This window comes from Glycine soja, chromosome 6, assembly GCF_004193775.1.
Source record: "Glycine soja cultivar W05 chromosome 6, ASM419377v2, whole genome shotgun sequence".
Taxonomy (NCBI): Eukaryota; Viridiplantae; Streptophyta; class Magnoliopsida; order Fabales; family Fabaceae; genus Glycine; species Glycine soja.
In genome coordinates this window covers 3268099-3285118 of record NC_041007.1, presented here as the reverse complement: position 1 = coordinate 3285118, position 17020 = coordinate 3268099, and the positions used below count along the sequence as shown (strand labels likewise).

The following is a 17020-nucleotide window of genomic DNA, read 5'->3' as shown; positions in this document are numbered from 1 at the left end:
TTCAAATATACTTAATTAAGGATGTGCTTAATTTTAAAACTATATTCTTCTATGATACATTGAATTAGATTAGAATTTTAAATTATAAAAAATTATATAAACAACAAAAATATATTTAATTAAAAAGAGTAGTAACAACAAATGTAAGTACTTTATATATCTTAAAAAAAGTTACTTTAATTAAAAAAAACAAATAAAATAATATATTTTAAGAAAAAGTTTGAAAAAATATTAGTAAAAAGTTTCATTCATTCCATTCCTATTCATTGAATCATGTTTCAACATGACAAGATAATATAACATAATTAATAAATATTATTATTTTTAACACATGTCATATGATAATCAGTTTGATTTATGACCCATACTTATAAAAAAATATTTGTTGGAAAATGTTAATTTCTTAAATAGATTAAAGAAAATATATCTTATAAAATGAAATAATAATTAAAACTATAAATTATTGCTATAATTAAGGGAGATTCGTTGACAACCTCAATCATGAATTACGATCGACCAGAAATTAGCTGGGAAACGCAAGTATTGCTAGGACAGTAAGAATGTAAACAACACATACGAAGAGAATCGAAAGAGACCAAAGGGTTAAGGGGGAAACAAGAGTCAAGATGAATGAGAAAAACATTTCTTAGGCAAATAATAGAATTAATAGAATTGTTTTGTGATATCTCGTCAGGTACGTAGGCAAATAATGAATTGAACACATGATAATTTTTCCTATATTATCCTTTATCATATATATCTACAAAACGAATACTCAAGTCAAGGCTTATTTAAATTGTCATTAATATTATCGTGCTAATTTGTAAATACAAAATGTAACTAATTTCATCGGGGATAGTTGACTGTACTTTGACGAAATTAATAAGAAAGTGCCCCAACACACGGCTTGGACCGTCCAAGATCACGAAATTTATACATATTGATTTTTTTTTAGAGAATTATATATATTGAATTTGAAGCATGTCCAATTGTCAATGTCAATTTGTTGAAATAAAATATAGAAAGCTCGGTTTTGGACAGTTGAACAACATACACGTCCAGCATGGGATTGTTACGAACGTATAAGATCAGGATAAACAAAAACAAACTTGGCTTTAGCTTATGCAATCAAGATAAACATGATATTTGGTGAACATTATTCTAATATTGATTTTAGTCTTTAAAAGTTTAAATGTCGCAAAGAATTTTATATTCAATACTATTAGTAAAAATGTGTCGTTCATTCTTAATTTTCTCTGTAATCACATTTAATTATTTAGATTCTGAATAAAATTTTAGGATTAAATAAATTATTATATTGAGTTTTGTTTTATTCTTAAAATATATTTTTAGAACTATTTCTTACATGAATCCATTTTTCTTTATATTTTTTTTATTATAGGCGCAAGTAATTAATGACTTTTTCTTTATTATCACCTATTTTATTCCATACTTTTTCTTTTCTCTTCCTTTGATCTCCTTTCTAGTTGTAGAAAAAAAAGTATAAGAAGAAATATAGTTTCTTTTGTATAAATTGTACATTGTGCACGATGGTCAAAATAAATTGGAAATATTATCTCTTCAAGAGAAGATAATGCCACTGCAAATATATAAGCCAACTGGAGCTTTGGTTTAGGTAGGGTGTTGATTGGTTGAACCAATAGAAATATTAAATAACTGATTCAATTTGATTTATATAATTGAGATAAACTGATTAATCAGATTAAAACTAATAAAATCTTATTGTATTTTTGGTTTAAAACTTAATTTTTGTTGGTAATTTATTACTCGATCGAATCAACAAATCTAAACACCTTTGTTTTAGTTAAAATTAAAAGGATGAATATTATGTTTTTATCGGTAAAAAGATGGATATTATAACCAATCATTTGAGACTCTTCGGTTTTATTTTAAAAAATATTCACACAAACTCTTAATCAACCTTAAAAAATAATATACACTCGTTACATAATGTTTAAGGATTCGTAGAAGATTTTAAAAAATAAATCATTTCATTTTAAAACATATAATTTTATATGACACACAAATCATTTCTTCTATATATATTATTACTATACCCCAATTAATTTCATTTAGCAGAGACAGGAAAGTAATAATAATACAATTATTGTGTTGGTCAGGTTTATTTTGAGGTTTATATGGTTTTTATCACTAACTTAGATCAAAATAATTTTTTTATGACTATGCATGATGTTCTATTTCAGATTTGGTCTTGGCTAAAATCATATTTGCCAAGTTTCACGTATTCCTTTGTCCAATGGGAATCCAACACTGGACCTTGCATCTTTAATTAGTTTCCTCGTGTTATGCTAGATTGTTGGAAGATATCATCGATCGGTTTTTTTGCTTGCTGGAAATTCTCACCGAGCTGATCACATCTGTCATATTGGATATATATTTAGACTTTTTCTCTTTGTTTATCTAGTTAATTTTTCTGGAATTTATGTTTTCATGTTGTGTGGCTGGTGGAGTGCGCTTCCTTCCTGAGTATCTTCCTATATGCTTATTCTTGTATATATCAAGATTCTTATGGAATTACACACGCAGGGTCATTGTTAAATTAAAGCCCACACTGGGCTTATGACTGTAACATCTACTTGTGTGTATATATATATAGAGAGAGAGAGGATTAATAAACTTATTTTAAGAGTAACTTTTTTATTTTATTTTATTTTTTTAAAGTCTAATGATTATAATTAATTTGAATCAACAGATCTTAAAAAAAATGATGAAGATAAGAAGTAACTGTAAAAAAAATATTTTAAAAGTAAATGGATCTCTCCTTTATTTATATATATATATATATATTCTGATTTGCTTATTAAAAAAACTTCGCCATCCTTAAATTAAAGGAATATCAAGTTTTCTATTGAATCCTTTATTAATCAACGAAAGATAGATAAGACACTGAGTCACAATTGATTTAAGGTTAGATGTATTCGTTAATATGCGTAATGAATGATTCCATTAAGTGTCAATGTGTATTTTTGAGATAAACTCCAAATTTAACTAAAAAGAGTACCAACAACACCTATTATACTGCATCTAAGTTTTTTCCTTGAATAAATTGCTTCCATGATAAATGTAAAAATAATTAAAATTTAACAAAAAGAAGAAGCTATAATTCATGAAAAATACACTTAAAAAATAATGAAGGAAATAATATTCAACATTAAACATAATGATTAATTTATATTAATATTCCTTCTATCACATTTTGCTTGACAATTAATGTTTTGACAGAATAAAATAAAAATGTAATGAGCATTTTAGAACTTTTTAAAATTATTGCGTAATTTCCTAATGTATTTTTAAAATCTGTCATATTTTTTAGTTTCTCTCTTAATTATACTTTTTTGCACTCTACAATAATGGTTAAGAAAATACTCCAGATTAGAAAATTATTTAATGTTTCATTGATATTATAAAATAACAATTGTAAAACAGACCATTTTTTGTGAAGACGTAAAATAAAATGAGATAGAGATAATAATATAATTGTTTACTGTGTTTCCCAAACTCCTGGATGTTTATTGTAAAAAAAAAAAGTGTTATTATAGCATTTAAATGCATTAATTATTTTTTGAGGATCATAATATGCATTAATTATAATTGACACTAATATTAGTTTTTTTTGTTACAATTATAATTTATACTATAAAGAATTAGGAAAATTAATAGAAAGGTGTAATGTTACTTCTAAAAATACTCTTAATTAGTAGTGTGGATTAAATATACATTAATACTACTATAAGAACGATGCTATTTTTTTTCTACAAAAGATCACGGATAAATAAGCAATATCTCGATCGAGTCGGATAAGATATAAGCGGGAAAAAAACTCATGTTGAGTATGTTTCATTATGCATCCCTTTTTTTATTTCTTCATTCCTTGTCTGTCTTTTCTTGCTACGACTCAATTTAAATTTCAAAATAGAAACTTTATATTACTAATCATGATGAGAAAAACGTTTAGTTACATACTCTATAAAATCGAGTTTATTTGTGAAAATCATGGTTCCTTAATTAAATGTATATGGAGAAGAGTAGACTGACAAGTAAGATTTTTAGAATAGACTGATATATGGCAAATGAAAAATCTTTGTGAGATATTTTTGGCTAAAATACACTAATAACTTGTGACAAATATAGAAATTCTAAAAAGTTTATTTGGTGTATTTTGTTTTTATTGGTGGTTGTTGGATAAGAGCACACTGAGGGGAATTCCTTTGCAGAGAAAGAGAGAAAGGACTACTAGAATTATTTCACATTTTTATGAAGCAAGGAATTATTTATTCCCAGATTCCAACCTCCATGAATCCATCCTGGGTGGCGCATGCCCTGAACATTGCATTAGAGTTGAATCCATAGGCCACCTCACCAGAACTTGACACGGCGATCAACCCTGCCTTCCCTCCATCCAAACGGTGCTCCATCACATACTCCACTGCCTCCTCAAGTCCCAGTCCTTTATATTCCATCACCGCTGCCACCTCACGCGCCAGCGTGCCACGTATTATAGCTTCTCCTTCACCAGTGCACGAAACCCCACACACCTTACACGCGTAAGTCCCTGCACCTATTAGTGGTGAGTCACCGATCCTACCGCACTTCTTGTTCATCAACCCTCCTGTCGACGTGGCAGCCGCGCACCGTCCCTCGCTGTCCACCACCACGCACCCCACCGTCTCCGGCGCGTACACGCTTATTGGCAGTCCATTCATTTGCAATGGATTCTCAACCTCCACACCGCAGTTATCGTATCCATTTTGCAATGGCACCCTATAATCAAACTGCATCATAATAACACAAACACTATCACCCACGTTTTCATCGCCAATAATTCTATATAATAAAATAAAGATTATAGTATAGTATTTTCTCTTTATTAAATGTGTGCTAGCTAGCTAATTACCAGGATTGTGTTTGCTTCCTTTGCCAGTTTCAGCATACCAACATTTTCAGGAGTGATGAAGTATTCGTTCTCCACAATCTCCACTCCCTAATAACACAAATTCAGCCAGTCACCAATATTTGTATTATTATATATTATTTGCGGAGAAATAAAATGTGATAAACGAGATTGTATTTGGCATGAGGTGGCGCCAGTTTGGCAGGGACGGAAAAGGTGGACGAAAAAGAAATAATTAATGATTTGACCTGTTGTCTGGCGAAATCTTCAGCGCCGTTAAAGGCGAGGTAGGAGTGGGGTGACTTTTCCATGACAAGACGAGCGAGTGAGATAGGATTTTTGACGGTGGTGACGCCCGAAACGGCGCCGCATCGTCTCTTGTAACCATCCATGATGCTTGCTTCCAATTCCGCTGTTCCCTTTTCTGTCAGAGCTGCTCCGCGACCAGAGTTGAACAGGGGATCTGTTTCCAGTTCCCGTACCTGTAACAAAAAAATATTGTTCACTTTATGTGGTTAAAAAAGACATGCATATCTAGAACTGGCCATGCATGAACCCAATAGCAAGTAAGAAGGGAAAATTAACGTACGACAAGTTCGACGACGTCGAGGGCAGAAGCATCGGAACGAAGGGCAGAGATGCCAAGATTGAGAACGCGAGTGAGGAGTTGTTTGGCTTGCTCTTGACGCTCTGGTGGAAGATTAGGGTCCACACCCGCGCCACCATGCACCGCTATAGCCCAACCCCCCATTATAATTATAACTTGTCTCTGCTCTGTGATATTTCTTGCCTAGTTGAAAGGAACTTGGTTGGTGGTTTTATAGGCAATTTCGGAATTGAAAATGTTTATGTGGTGCAATTAAATTTTGCTTTGGGTTGAGAATGGTACGTACCCGCTTGTATCGCTGCTGTGCTGTGCTGACTTTGACAACTCAGTTTCAGTTTTCTTATTAACTACTTTGTCCCTTTTCGCTGTTTCCCCATAATGGGTCAAAAATCTATACCCAACAAGTATTTACAAAACTTTCATAATCTTTAAAAACACTACACGGATATTATTTGTAACATTCCTATATAAAAGAGGTCGAGTTACTCTAAACATTAAATAAGAAAAATATTATTTCTCATTAAAAATAAATTAAGGAGTATTAATATGATTTGTTCTTAAAACTCTTGTTGTTTTATTTAATTGTTTATGTTTATAATTATACGTTATTTATTAAGTTTAGTTGTCGAATATTGTTAGCACAAAATTTCGCACATTTCTATAAATAATTAATTTAAAAAAATTTCTTTTTTTATAATAATAAGTCTTGTTTTAAATTTTTAAATATGAAAAAAGTTTAATAAATAGATGAAAAAATTATAACAATTTTATAAAACTATCATATTATTATTATTATTTTATTTGTTTTTTTTTTACAATATCATTTATCTTAATTTTGACAGTAGTGTAATAAGTATTATTTTTTCCAGTTATATCCCTTATAATAATATTAATGTCAAACAACAAAAATTAAAATAAGTTAATGATAAGGATAAGATTTATTTTGTAAATTAATTATTCTCTTTCACTTATTTATTAATTTTTCTTAATTTATATACAAAAGTTAGGATGACAATTATTGTGGAATGGACAAAATATTAAAACATCACTTGTTTCAAAATAAATATATTAATTAATTTTTTTAGCAATTATCTTAATATGCATGCATCAACATTAATTAAAAAATATTTAATAAGTATTAAATACTTTATGTCTTTTTTTTTTCTTATAATCAATGTGTGTATTGATCTTGAATAAATAATTTATTTGTTTTTTTATTTGGTTAATATGTAATTTTGATTTCTTTATAATTTTAAATTCATGATTTTGTTTCTTTGTTTTTAAATCAAGACATTTAGCCTCCTATTTTAAAATATTTTTTTTTTCATTTCATTTAATAATTTTTCACACATAGAATTAAAAAAAATCATTTTAATAAAATTTAGTATAACATTTTAGTTTAAAAGAAAGAGTTTTATTATAATAATTATTGTGAAAAAAATCATTTTTTTAAAATAACTATAAAATTAGTAATTACTTTACGAAATTGTATCAATTCTGCAATTTTTTTTTGATAAATACGATATCTTTTATCAGAGGCAACCCTTTTTATTTCCAGAAGCTTATATTGTACATTTCCATAAGACTTATTTTTTAAGTTTCTTGCATTTATTATTTTTTTCTAAAATATTCTTGGTTAAGTAATAATTTTTATAAAAAAAGACAACGAATGTTAGAAATTAATGAGATATTTTTTTCCTCACTAATTAGGATTGGATAAAATTGGTAACCCCATATTACATAATCATTATTCTATCTCAAAACATTAATTAATTAGCAAAGAAGCAATTAAGTGAACAATAATTAATTTTAAAAAAAGTTAAAACTTTTTTTTGGAACCATAACAAAAACCATTAACAATTTTAATGTTATTTTTTAAGAAAATTATTACCGATACTTTCTTTGACTCTCTCTAAAATTTTCTTGAAATTTATTAGAAATAACTATTTTTGATGAATTCTATTCCTAAATCAAACTTAAAATCCATAAAAAATTATAATTTTCACAAATATAATGTCATTAAAGGGCGTGAATTAGTTGAAAACTTTTTATGTATAAGTACAAAAGTAGTAAAAAGGAAGTTAATTATGTAAAAAAAAGTTAATTTATTTTTTATTAATGACATTTTATTTAGTTAATTGAGTATGAATTACTATAATCTTTTATTGCCTATATTTGATTTGAACCGATAAAAAATGTAACCTTTTAGTCCCTGATGCCCTTTTGTTTTTAGAAGCTATTAATTGGTTTAAAATGTTTATTTTGGGAAGATTCGATCCTTAAAATAAAAGGGTTTCGCCCCGTGACGAGGATCACTGTCGAAGCAGACGCTGCGGGGTCAAACTCCATCGTTCCCATCATTACAATTTTCAAAACAGTGCCAACCTTTTTGGGTGCTGCTCTTCCTCGAAATATTTATTTAATCTATTGGACTTAGTTCATCTCGCGTGGACATGGATTGAGCTAAAAGAATTTAACAAAAAAAATGCCAATATATACTTTTTAGCATTAAATAAATAAAATTTCACAATACCAATTACCAAAAGAGATCGAGTATAGTAGAGAGGATTTGGTTTCTGTGACGAGAATTTTGGTTGCAAAACCAATCATGTGTTTCGTTGTTTATTTTTATCACTATTTACAGAAATTTGTAAGACTAAAACTTATCTTATTCTGATATTCTTAATAATTTTTCACATATTAATAATTTTATAGTAATAAAAAAAATTGGGTCAAAATGTTCTATTTGAATTTTCCCTCGTTTTTATGCATTTATCATTGCACAGTGTTTTAGAAGAATGAATCTAGCGGTAACAATATTTTAAACGAGGGAATCTGGTATCTCCCCGAGAAGCTGTCACCTGAATCGTATTTAGGAGTATTACTTTTTTTAATAAATAAATACAAATATTAATGAACATGTTAAAAAATTAGAAGTGATTTTTTCATTAAAATAATCTTTATACAAAAAGATATTAATTATATTTTTTTACAAATTTTTGAATTTGAGGGTGATTTTTTTAGTCCCTGAAATTTAAAAATATTTTTTTTAGTCTCTGATTTTATATAAATTATTTTTTTAGTTTCTGAAAAAATTAATTAATATTTTATGACAATTTTATCACTTTGTGGAGATTTTTTAGTATTTTGTGTCAATTTTAAAATATAAATTCAAACAATTAAAAATAAAAATTAATTTATATCAACTAAAAATCATCACAAGGGGTTAATTTATTATGTTTGAGATTGAACATAACAAATTTTCAACATTATGTTTAAAAATATTTAAATTTTAGGAACTAATAAAAAACGCATCTAAAATTTAAAAACTAAAATAATAATTAAACTTATTCTTTTTAAGTTTTTCCATTCGTGTTTATTATTTTAAAGGCGATAAATAAATACAAAATTTGATGTTTCTACACCTTAAATAAAGTTTAATGTTTCTAAAAAATCAAATTTAATGATAGTTATTATTATTTTTATGGGTATTTTTACGTTAAAAGTAAAAACATTATTGATATTTTTTGTTGTGATTTTTAAGGAAATTATAATTTATTATTTTTTTTAAGAAAAATGGTTATATAATAATTGAATAAAAATATAAAATTATTTTGAACTATTAGTACGTAATCATTAAATTCTTTTTTCAAGCAATATTTTTCTTTAAGTTATTTTATACAAATGAAGAAAATTTCATAAATAGATAAAAGAGAATAATAATTTAAAAAATTAAATATTAATATTATATTAAAAAACTAAAATAACATTTATTAAAAATATTAATGAAAAAACAATTAATTTTATATTAAAAAATAAATTCAACACTTAATTTAAAACGGAGGAAGTACTTAGATCTAGTAAAAAAAATTAGGCGATAGAGACTGATTAGGTAGGATCGGTGACTAATTAACACTATAGGTCACACAGCTAATGCGTTTTTTGTTTTGTTTGAGTCACACAGCTAATGCGTTATGCACGTGCTTAGCTATTAACTGGCTCAAGGCTAAACGCGCCGCCCGCGAAGAAAAAGAAAAAGAAAAGATCAAGTTGGATTATGGCTAATAGTAGTACTTACGATTATAATAATTAATAAATGGAAAGATAAAGATTGTGATTGGCTGCATAAGATGACTAATGATCGCCATAGATCTGAGATAATGCGATATATATGGACCCAGCCAATACCTAGTTTAGTTCTACTGACCAAAACAAAGACAAACAAATAAACAAAGATATCTTATCTTCTTTACTTTCTCATCTCCAATTAGCTAAATGCTAATTGAATTTAATAGTGATTGAAAAAAATTCTATAAATGACTAAATATGTTCAGCTTTCTCTTTAAAAAAAGATAATTTTTTTAGCAGATTCTTTTAGTAAGATAAATGTGATTGCTACACCTATTTGATACTCAGATTATTATTTGATCAAAGTTCCTTATTAGGTCACTAATATTTTAAGTAAGATTCACATAAATTTCGTTTAATAATAAAATATGTCAAAAATTATCAAATAATATGTTGTTATCAATTTTTTGTTATAAATAAACTTTATGAAAATATGGTTAAATAGTTTGAGTTCAATATTTATTTAAAAATATATAAAATTTACTCAATAATAAATTATATTTTTAAAAATATGTCAAACAATATATAATATATTACTAAAATTTTTCCATTTCATATTGCTAAAACGGTTTAATTTTATTTTAATTTTTTTATTATAAGTTGAAATTTCTTGTTAAAGTTGTCATGATACTTTGAAGAAATTAAATGACATGAAATTAATATAAAATTTCATATAGCAATAAAAAATATTTTTAAAAAAAATCATATAATATGTGCTTCGCGTTCACGTGATATCAATTTTGAATCTATTTAGACAAAAATAAACAAACGTGCTTGTAGGAAATTGACAAGCACTTCCCAGCTTTTGGGGTAGCTCACTAAGTCATGCCACGTCAGTAACAGCGATTACTGATTTTTTGTTCATTGTAAAATGTTAAGCTGGGTCCCGTGTGCTTAATTTGCTTAGTACGTGTGAATGGTTTTAAAAATTTCCTATTCTTTAAAATAATAATAATAACATATATATATACACACACGCAGAGAGTGACAGCGAACAGACCTTCTGTCTTCTCCCTATTTAGAAAATAATAATTATATCATTAAGAAGTTATTTTTAGTGGATGAATTTGCATGTTGTAGTAATAAACGGTATAGGATTTTCAATTTCTCAAATACTCCCAATAGAAACTTTACCATGTTTCTTAACTTTCTCCTCTTTTTACTTTTATTTTCTCACCCAATAGAATTGTGAGATCGTGCTGTATACAGGTATTTCTAAGCAAATAATATTGCGTTTTAGTTTAAGCCTTTGAGGCATTTGGAAAGGAAGGCACTGTTGGTTTCTCTCATTTGTCTGAGATAATAATTAAGCAGTAAATTGATATCTTTGTTGGGGGGGAAGGTGATAAACAATGAGCAATATCTACCAATATAAAACAAAGTACTGTCAACCAGACAACCTATTGATTTGTTTGGGTCAATTAACGGCTAAAAACAGTTCCTACCACATCCGCCAAAAGAGGGATACGGGCTTCCAAGGAAGGTAGGGCTAAAGGAAAAGGAAAATGAGTAGTGATATATGAATATTATATAATTTTAAAATTCTGCCAACATTTTTTTTATTTTTTTATTATATTATAAATCTTATTATACCTATTCATTAATCGTATAATGTTATCTAAAAACACAGTAAAGTTTACCGGAAAAAGACTGAACATAGCTGCTTTCGAAAGTTAGGTTGTATGTCATGCATTGTCGAAATAATTAATGAATGAAAACAAACAGTATCCTGCGGCAAGATACGAAGCTTTTAAAGAATCATGCTTTGGAAAAATCATATAAATTGTGGTCACTCTTAAATAAATGATTGGTTAAAAGTCACACAAGATAAATAATTATAGAAAAATAAAATATATTAAAATTTCACATCAATTATAAATAATAACAAAATAAATTTACAAACTGCTTTTATAAGATTAATATATATATATATATATATATATATATATATATATATATATATATATATATATCACATGATTAATAAAACATTTTCTCCTCTTTTCCGCTCTGGCCTTTCTGTTATTGGAGAGAGAGATATCAAGGTCTTGCCCTTTATATTTTATGTCTGTTTCCTAATTTTAATGCTAATTCAAACGAATTAAATGTCTAAAAATTCTTATTTGATTACCGATAGTTTTCTTTCGTCAAGTTTTTCATTTCATCTATGAAGGATTGAAGGTAGAGGGAGCGTGGAGAATCTTTGGTAAGAATAAGCGCAGTCAAGTGGTATGGTAAATTCATAGTAGACGTGGTAATTGGAACATTGTAATAAAGGTGAATAAAGCATCCGAAGGAAATGGCATGAAAGCAACTGCACACATGTTGATTGGTACATGTAAACATTGCATCCCTGCGCACTGTGTCACAAGCACCCACAAATGTCGGAAGAGGAAGAATCTTGCAAGATACCCAGCAGCACCCTCGCCAGCTTGTTAATTTTGTATGTTTAAAAGGATTCTCATCACTTGTTTTTTTTGTCCTTTTCATCCTGTCCTTATTTCTGTGACATGTTTTTTAATACTTCTTATTATCTTATATATGTTAACATTTTTTTTCCTTCTACATAATCAGAATTCAGAACGCTTTTTTTCAACACTTATTTATTTATTTTGTATAATAATATTCAATAAATACTTCTTTCGGTAGTTTATTCTTTCGGTATGGCTGAGTTACAGTACAGATAAATTGAGTATTTATAAAACATACTTCATCGCTCAAGTCAACAATAATTTTTAATAGAATAATGGTAAATAATAAATACATACAGAATAGTGATAAATAATAGCATCAATATCATGGCAGACGCAATACTTACAATTTTTTTTGTTACATAATGACTTTTAATAGTTGACAATTTATACTAATATTGTATCAAAATTAATTAAACTATATGTGATGATACTGCCTCGTGAGCCATGGGTTTTTCATCCTTTTGATGGGTCTGGGCGGGTATGCGTTGAAAGCTGAGATTATGGCTCTTCTCCGTGGATGGAGAGTTAATTTCTTGGTATAAAGGTTTCGAGAGGTTTAGCTGTGAAATGGATAATTCTCACATAGTTGATATAATCAAATCTAGATCTTGTGTCCCTCTCTACTTCATGACCAGTATGTGGCTTTATTAATGTTGCAAGTGCTTGATTATGTCAACCGGAATTAATTAATTGGTTCCTCTCTTTAGTTTATGTTAATAGAGAGGCTAATGAAGCTACTCACTTCCTTGCAAGTGTACGTGTTGGGGTGCGTCACGTCCAACTGTTTTGTATTTGGAATGATCTTTCTGCGTCTCTGATGAACACTATCCTTTAGGATAAGGATAGTATAGAATAATTTCTGTGTTGCTTATATTTAAAAAAAAAATCATTCAGTAGAATTTTTTTAGAGTAATATTTGGTGGACATCCAAATGTTCATCAACAACTAGGCAAAGAAAAAAAATAAAAGAAAAAATTGATGGATTTATAAGTGATATGAGGCGACAAGAAGTGAAAAAGAGAAAAATAAATTAAGAAAATAGAAGTGTCAAAAATACATATTTATTAAAAAAGGTGTCCAAACATCATTAGTTTCTTTTTATGATATATGATGACTGCATATGAATAGTGTTGACTCTACCAAAAAAAAAATAAAATATATATATATGAATACTATTGTCTTCAATGAAGAGGTTCCAGTGCATATATCATAAGGTACCTCTAACGGTATTAGTCTATCTTTTCCTAATTACTCACAATATAAAGATTTTTTTTTCTCACTGCAATACAATCCCAACAATAATTTAAAATCATGGACATGACTTCCATTTGCTTCTTGTTTAATTTCTAAGAATATGACTTTAGACTCTAGTTCTAACTGCAGATACCACCCGTGTTCCTCGCTATGTGTAGCCCCTGCCAAACACCCAAAGCCTCAGCATTAGGAAAACTTGCAGTGCCTATATTTCTGGACACAAGGCCCCCACAATCAGCAGCCTTTGTTGAAGGAAAGTAAGCTCCGTTAGTTAGTATATTTTGACTAATCTATTATCTATAATTAGTTGGAGCTTTCCACTTCAACACATCTTGCAGGCGTTGTTCTCACCCTTCTGATTGTTTTCTAATTCCTTCCTTCTTTTGTGTTGTCTCCTGAAAAGTTTCTTCGTTTGAAAATAATTCTATTGGAGACACCATCATCAGAACATTAAATTTAAATCTAATCATTATATTTTTCCTAAAATTCAAATCTTAATTCATCAAGTCGCAAGAGACTAGCCCTTCTGTTAGATCTAACTTTCTCGTATGTTTGTTTACTTTCTACTTGGCACTTTCAACCCAGCAAGCAATACATGACTTTATGGGGAGCCACTTTCTACAAAATAGTTCCGCGTTGGTTCTGGGGTAAAGAATTGGAGGCTGTTTTAGCTTGAAGTCTGAACAATGAAGAGTAAGTGACATACGTAGAAGCTAGGTGCCTCCATAGTTCAAGAATTTCATTGAGAGATCGAGGTCACAACGAGGGGATAAGGCCTGGACCATGTAAAATTGTTATAGAGAATGAATATAACGGTTGAACGGGTTTAGCGTTTAATTACAGTAAGAACGGGTAAACGATGTCTGTCTCTCACAGCCATACATGACTTCTGTTTGTCTTGTAAAAAAAAAAAAAGTTTACTCTAAACTAAAATATATAACTACTGTTACTTCGAAGTCCATATGAACCGTGTCAAGTTAGATAGATAAGATCATAAGAAGGATATAGTAGTATTAAATTATTAATGAGGAACACAGTCAATTCATGCAAAAACCTAACCATGTATGTTTCACGCCACAATTGTACGTACATACCATAACAGAGGTAGCCAGGTAGGCACAATCTTAGTTTTTGGCACATTGAGATTTAGTTGTTGGATTTCCATGTGTTTCATGCAAAAACCTAACCATGCATGTTTCACGCCACAATTGTACGTACATACCATAACAGAGGAAGCCAGGTAGGCACAATCTTAGTTTTTGGCACATTGAGATTTAGTTGTTGGATTTCCATGTGTTTCAATGAATGCTAGTTTTCAAAACCAAGATGCTTTACCATCAAATTGACAAAGGACGAACAGAAAAGAATGTTGAGTGTGAAGCAATTGCTATACATTGACCTATTTGATTGGCAAGTCTAAAAATATGTCCTTTGCCTTTTAAGGGTCAGTAAAACTGATTCGGAGCGAACTTTGATACGTTGAAATCTCTTGTTTGGATTCTTGGATCAAGTGTTGTTTTTTCCTGGTTTATATTTTTTAAATTTCTTTGTTCATGCTGGCCGTTAATTTTCTATAATTTTTTTTTAGAGTGCATTAACTTGTTCGGCAAAGACTCGTATCAATAAAAAAGAAAAGAATTCCACCAGCAAGAGTATGACTCGATTGGTTTAATAAGTTTTGTGAGGGTTATATAAATCTTTATATGTTTAATTCATATAAATAAAAAAAGAATTATTATAAAATAATTAAACAATTAATAAAGATTAAGAAAATTTATTAAAATTAGTTAATAATCTTAAATTCATACAAACTATGTAAATTTTTTTAAATGATCCTTATTTAAAAACTCACTTAATTGTCGATTTCTATTAATTTTTTAATCATGATTATCTTATGTATACATACTTATTTTTTTAATACGAGTATCTTTGCAAGTTATATCAGTATATTTTAAAATTAATATATATATATATATATATATAATAATTATTATAAAAATTAATAAATTCATGATATATAGAAGACTTACACTTGGATGATAGTATAAAAAATCTTTTGGAGTTGAAATTTTTTTATATTGTCAATATATATACTATTTATCCATATATTTATACTAAAACATTATTATATTTTCTAAAAATTTGTGTAGTATTAAAAAAATTAAATACGTATGGAGAAATAATAACAAGTTCCTATCATTTCATTAACAACTTTGGATACTGGACAATGCCTGGAAATTGATTGCAACTATATATATTAAGACTGCCGGGCCCGAGTTTGCCTCCCCGAAGCAGGCCATTGTTCTTTAGCTCTACTGGTTGAGGGCCCAACTCGATTACACAATAGAAACTTTAAAAGGCGCTTTTTATTTTCACACTCACGATGTTAAATTCACACCCCAGTTTTCCTATTTTTTTTTTACAAAAACATCCTTTATGAGAACACATTTTTCATTGTGATTAGTAAAAAAAAAACTCGTTTTTGTTATCTTAATTTATTTAATAAAAAATACAACTTTATGTTGTTTAGTTAATTTTATATTCAAGTTATTTATTAAAAACAGTGACCTTTAAATAGTAAAAAAAATAATTATAATTCAAATTATCATTTTTTTAATATAGATTGAATTAATTACCAATTTACCATACTCATTACCATTTTAATAGCAATCGAATTAGTTATGATATAAATTGAATTTTTAATAGTATTATTATTTATTTAATTGCTATTAAAAATATAACTTATATCATAATTAATTCAATTACTATATAACTTATATTTTCATTAAGATAAATTAATTAGCATTAGAAAATTAATTTAAATCATAGTTAATTTGATTTGCTATTAAAATAATTTTTAAAAGTAAATTATATAGAATTAACTAAACAAAAACATGTTTTCACTGTGTATCTAAAAAAAATTTCCATTGTGTATATAAACATCCTATCGAGATATCTAAGGGAAATTTATTTCTGTCAAATGTACTTTTAGTAGTTTTTGTACCCGTGCATTGTAGGTTTTTTTTAAAATTATTAATTAGGAATTATTTATAATATAGATTTCATAGATTAAAGAAATAATTAAAAAATAAAATCATGTTATATTGTAACAATATATCCAACATATTTAAAGACACAAAGTAATTGTACTTATCCAAAAAGTAGATGTGCAACCAACAAAAGTTAAGATATTTCTCTCATTTTAATATAAAAATTAATTTTATGAGAATTTATTTATTTATATAAATATAAATAAGAAATAAAGATGAAAACAAAAAAATTAGAAAAAAAATATTCATGTGTCTTTCTTATTATAAAACAGTAAGAAACTTGAGCTGGCCCAACATAATTTTTCTTATGTTATTTTAAATAACAAATTCTACCGAAATAATTGACATTAAAAATCTCTCAAACAAAGATGTATATTGAAAGTTGTTGTAGCTGATGAAGTTTCTTCAGATTTTGGATCTAATCATGATTTTTAATTTTAGATATTCATTTTTTCTTAAAATAGTCAAATTAAAAAAAAAGAATACTTTATCATTATGAGAAGCAACCATTGTTGTAATACACCATACCAATTCAAGCAAAAGTCAATGACCGAAAGAACACTACGAAACTAAT

General features: G+C 27.7%; 1 protein-coding gene and 1 long non-coding RNA gene across 2 annotated transcripts; one reads left to right on the top strand and one right to left on the bottom strand.

Moving 5' to 3' along the window:
• Positions 1-4104: 4104 nt before the first annotated feature.
• LOC114414743 (probable isoaspartyl peptidase/L-asparaginase 2) lies at positions 4105-5735 on the bottom strand. Its single transcript, XM_028379128.1, has 4 exons — positions 5523-5735; positions 5182-5415; positions 4937-5023; positions 4105-4814 (listed from the first exon to the last, which is right to left on the bottom strand). The coding sequence occupies exons 1-4, from the start codon at positions 5682-5684 to the stop codon at positions 4314-4316; spliced, it is 984 nt and encodes a 327-aa protein (XP_028234929.1). The 5' UTR covers positions 5685-5735; the 3' UTR covers positions 4105-4313.
• Positions 5736-13345: 7610 nt separating this feature from the next.
• On the top strand, positions 13346-14236 carry LOC114414167. Its single transcript, XR_003667138.1, has 2 exons — positions 13346-13653; positions 13982-14236. It is a non-coding gene; the product is annotated as an uncharacterized LOC114414167 (long non-coding RNA).
• The last annotated feature ends 2784 nt before the right edge of the window (positions 14237-17020 follow it).

Bases quoted from the DNA above. Each gene is read 5' to 3' on its own strand.
- LOC114414743 (XM_028379128.1), bottom strand. From the start codon at position 5,684: ATGGGGGGTTGGGCTATAGCGGTGCATGGTGGCGCGGGTGTGGACCCT. The intron at 5,416-5,522 runs GTACGTTAATTT...TTTTTGTTACAG, and splicing joins TCGACGTCGTCGAACTTGTC to GTACGGGAACTGGAAACAGA. The intron at 5,024-5,181 runs GTCAAATCATTA...TTGTGTTATTAG, and splicing joins AAGATTTCGCCAGACAACAG to GGAGTGGAGATTGTGGAGAA.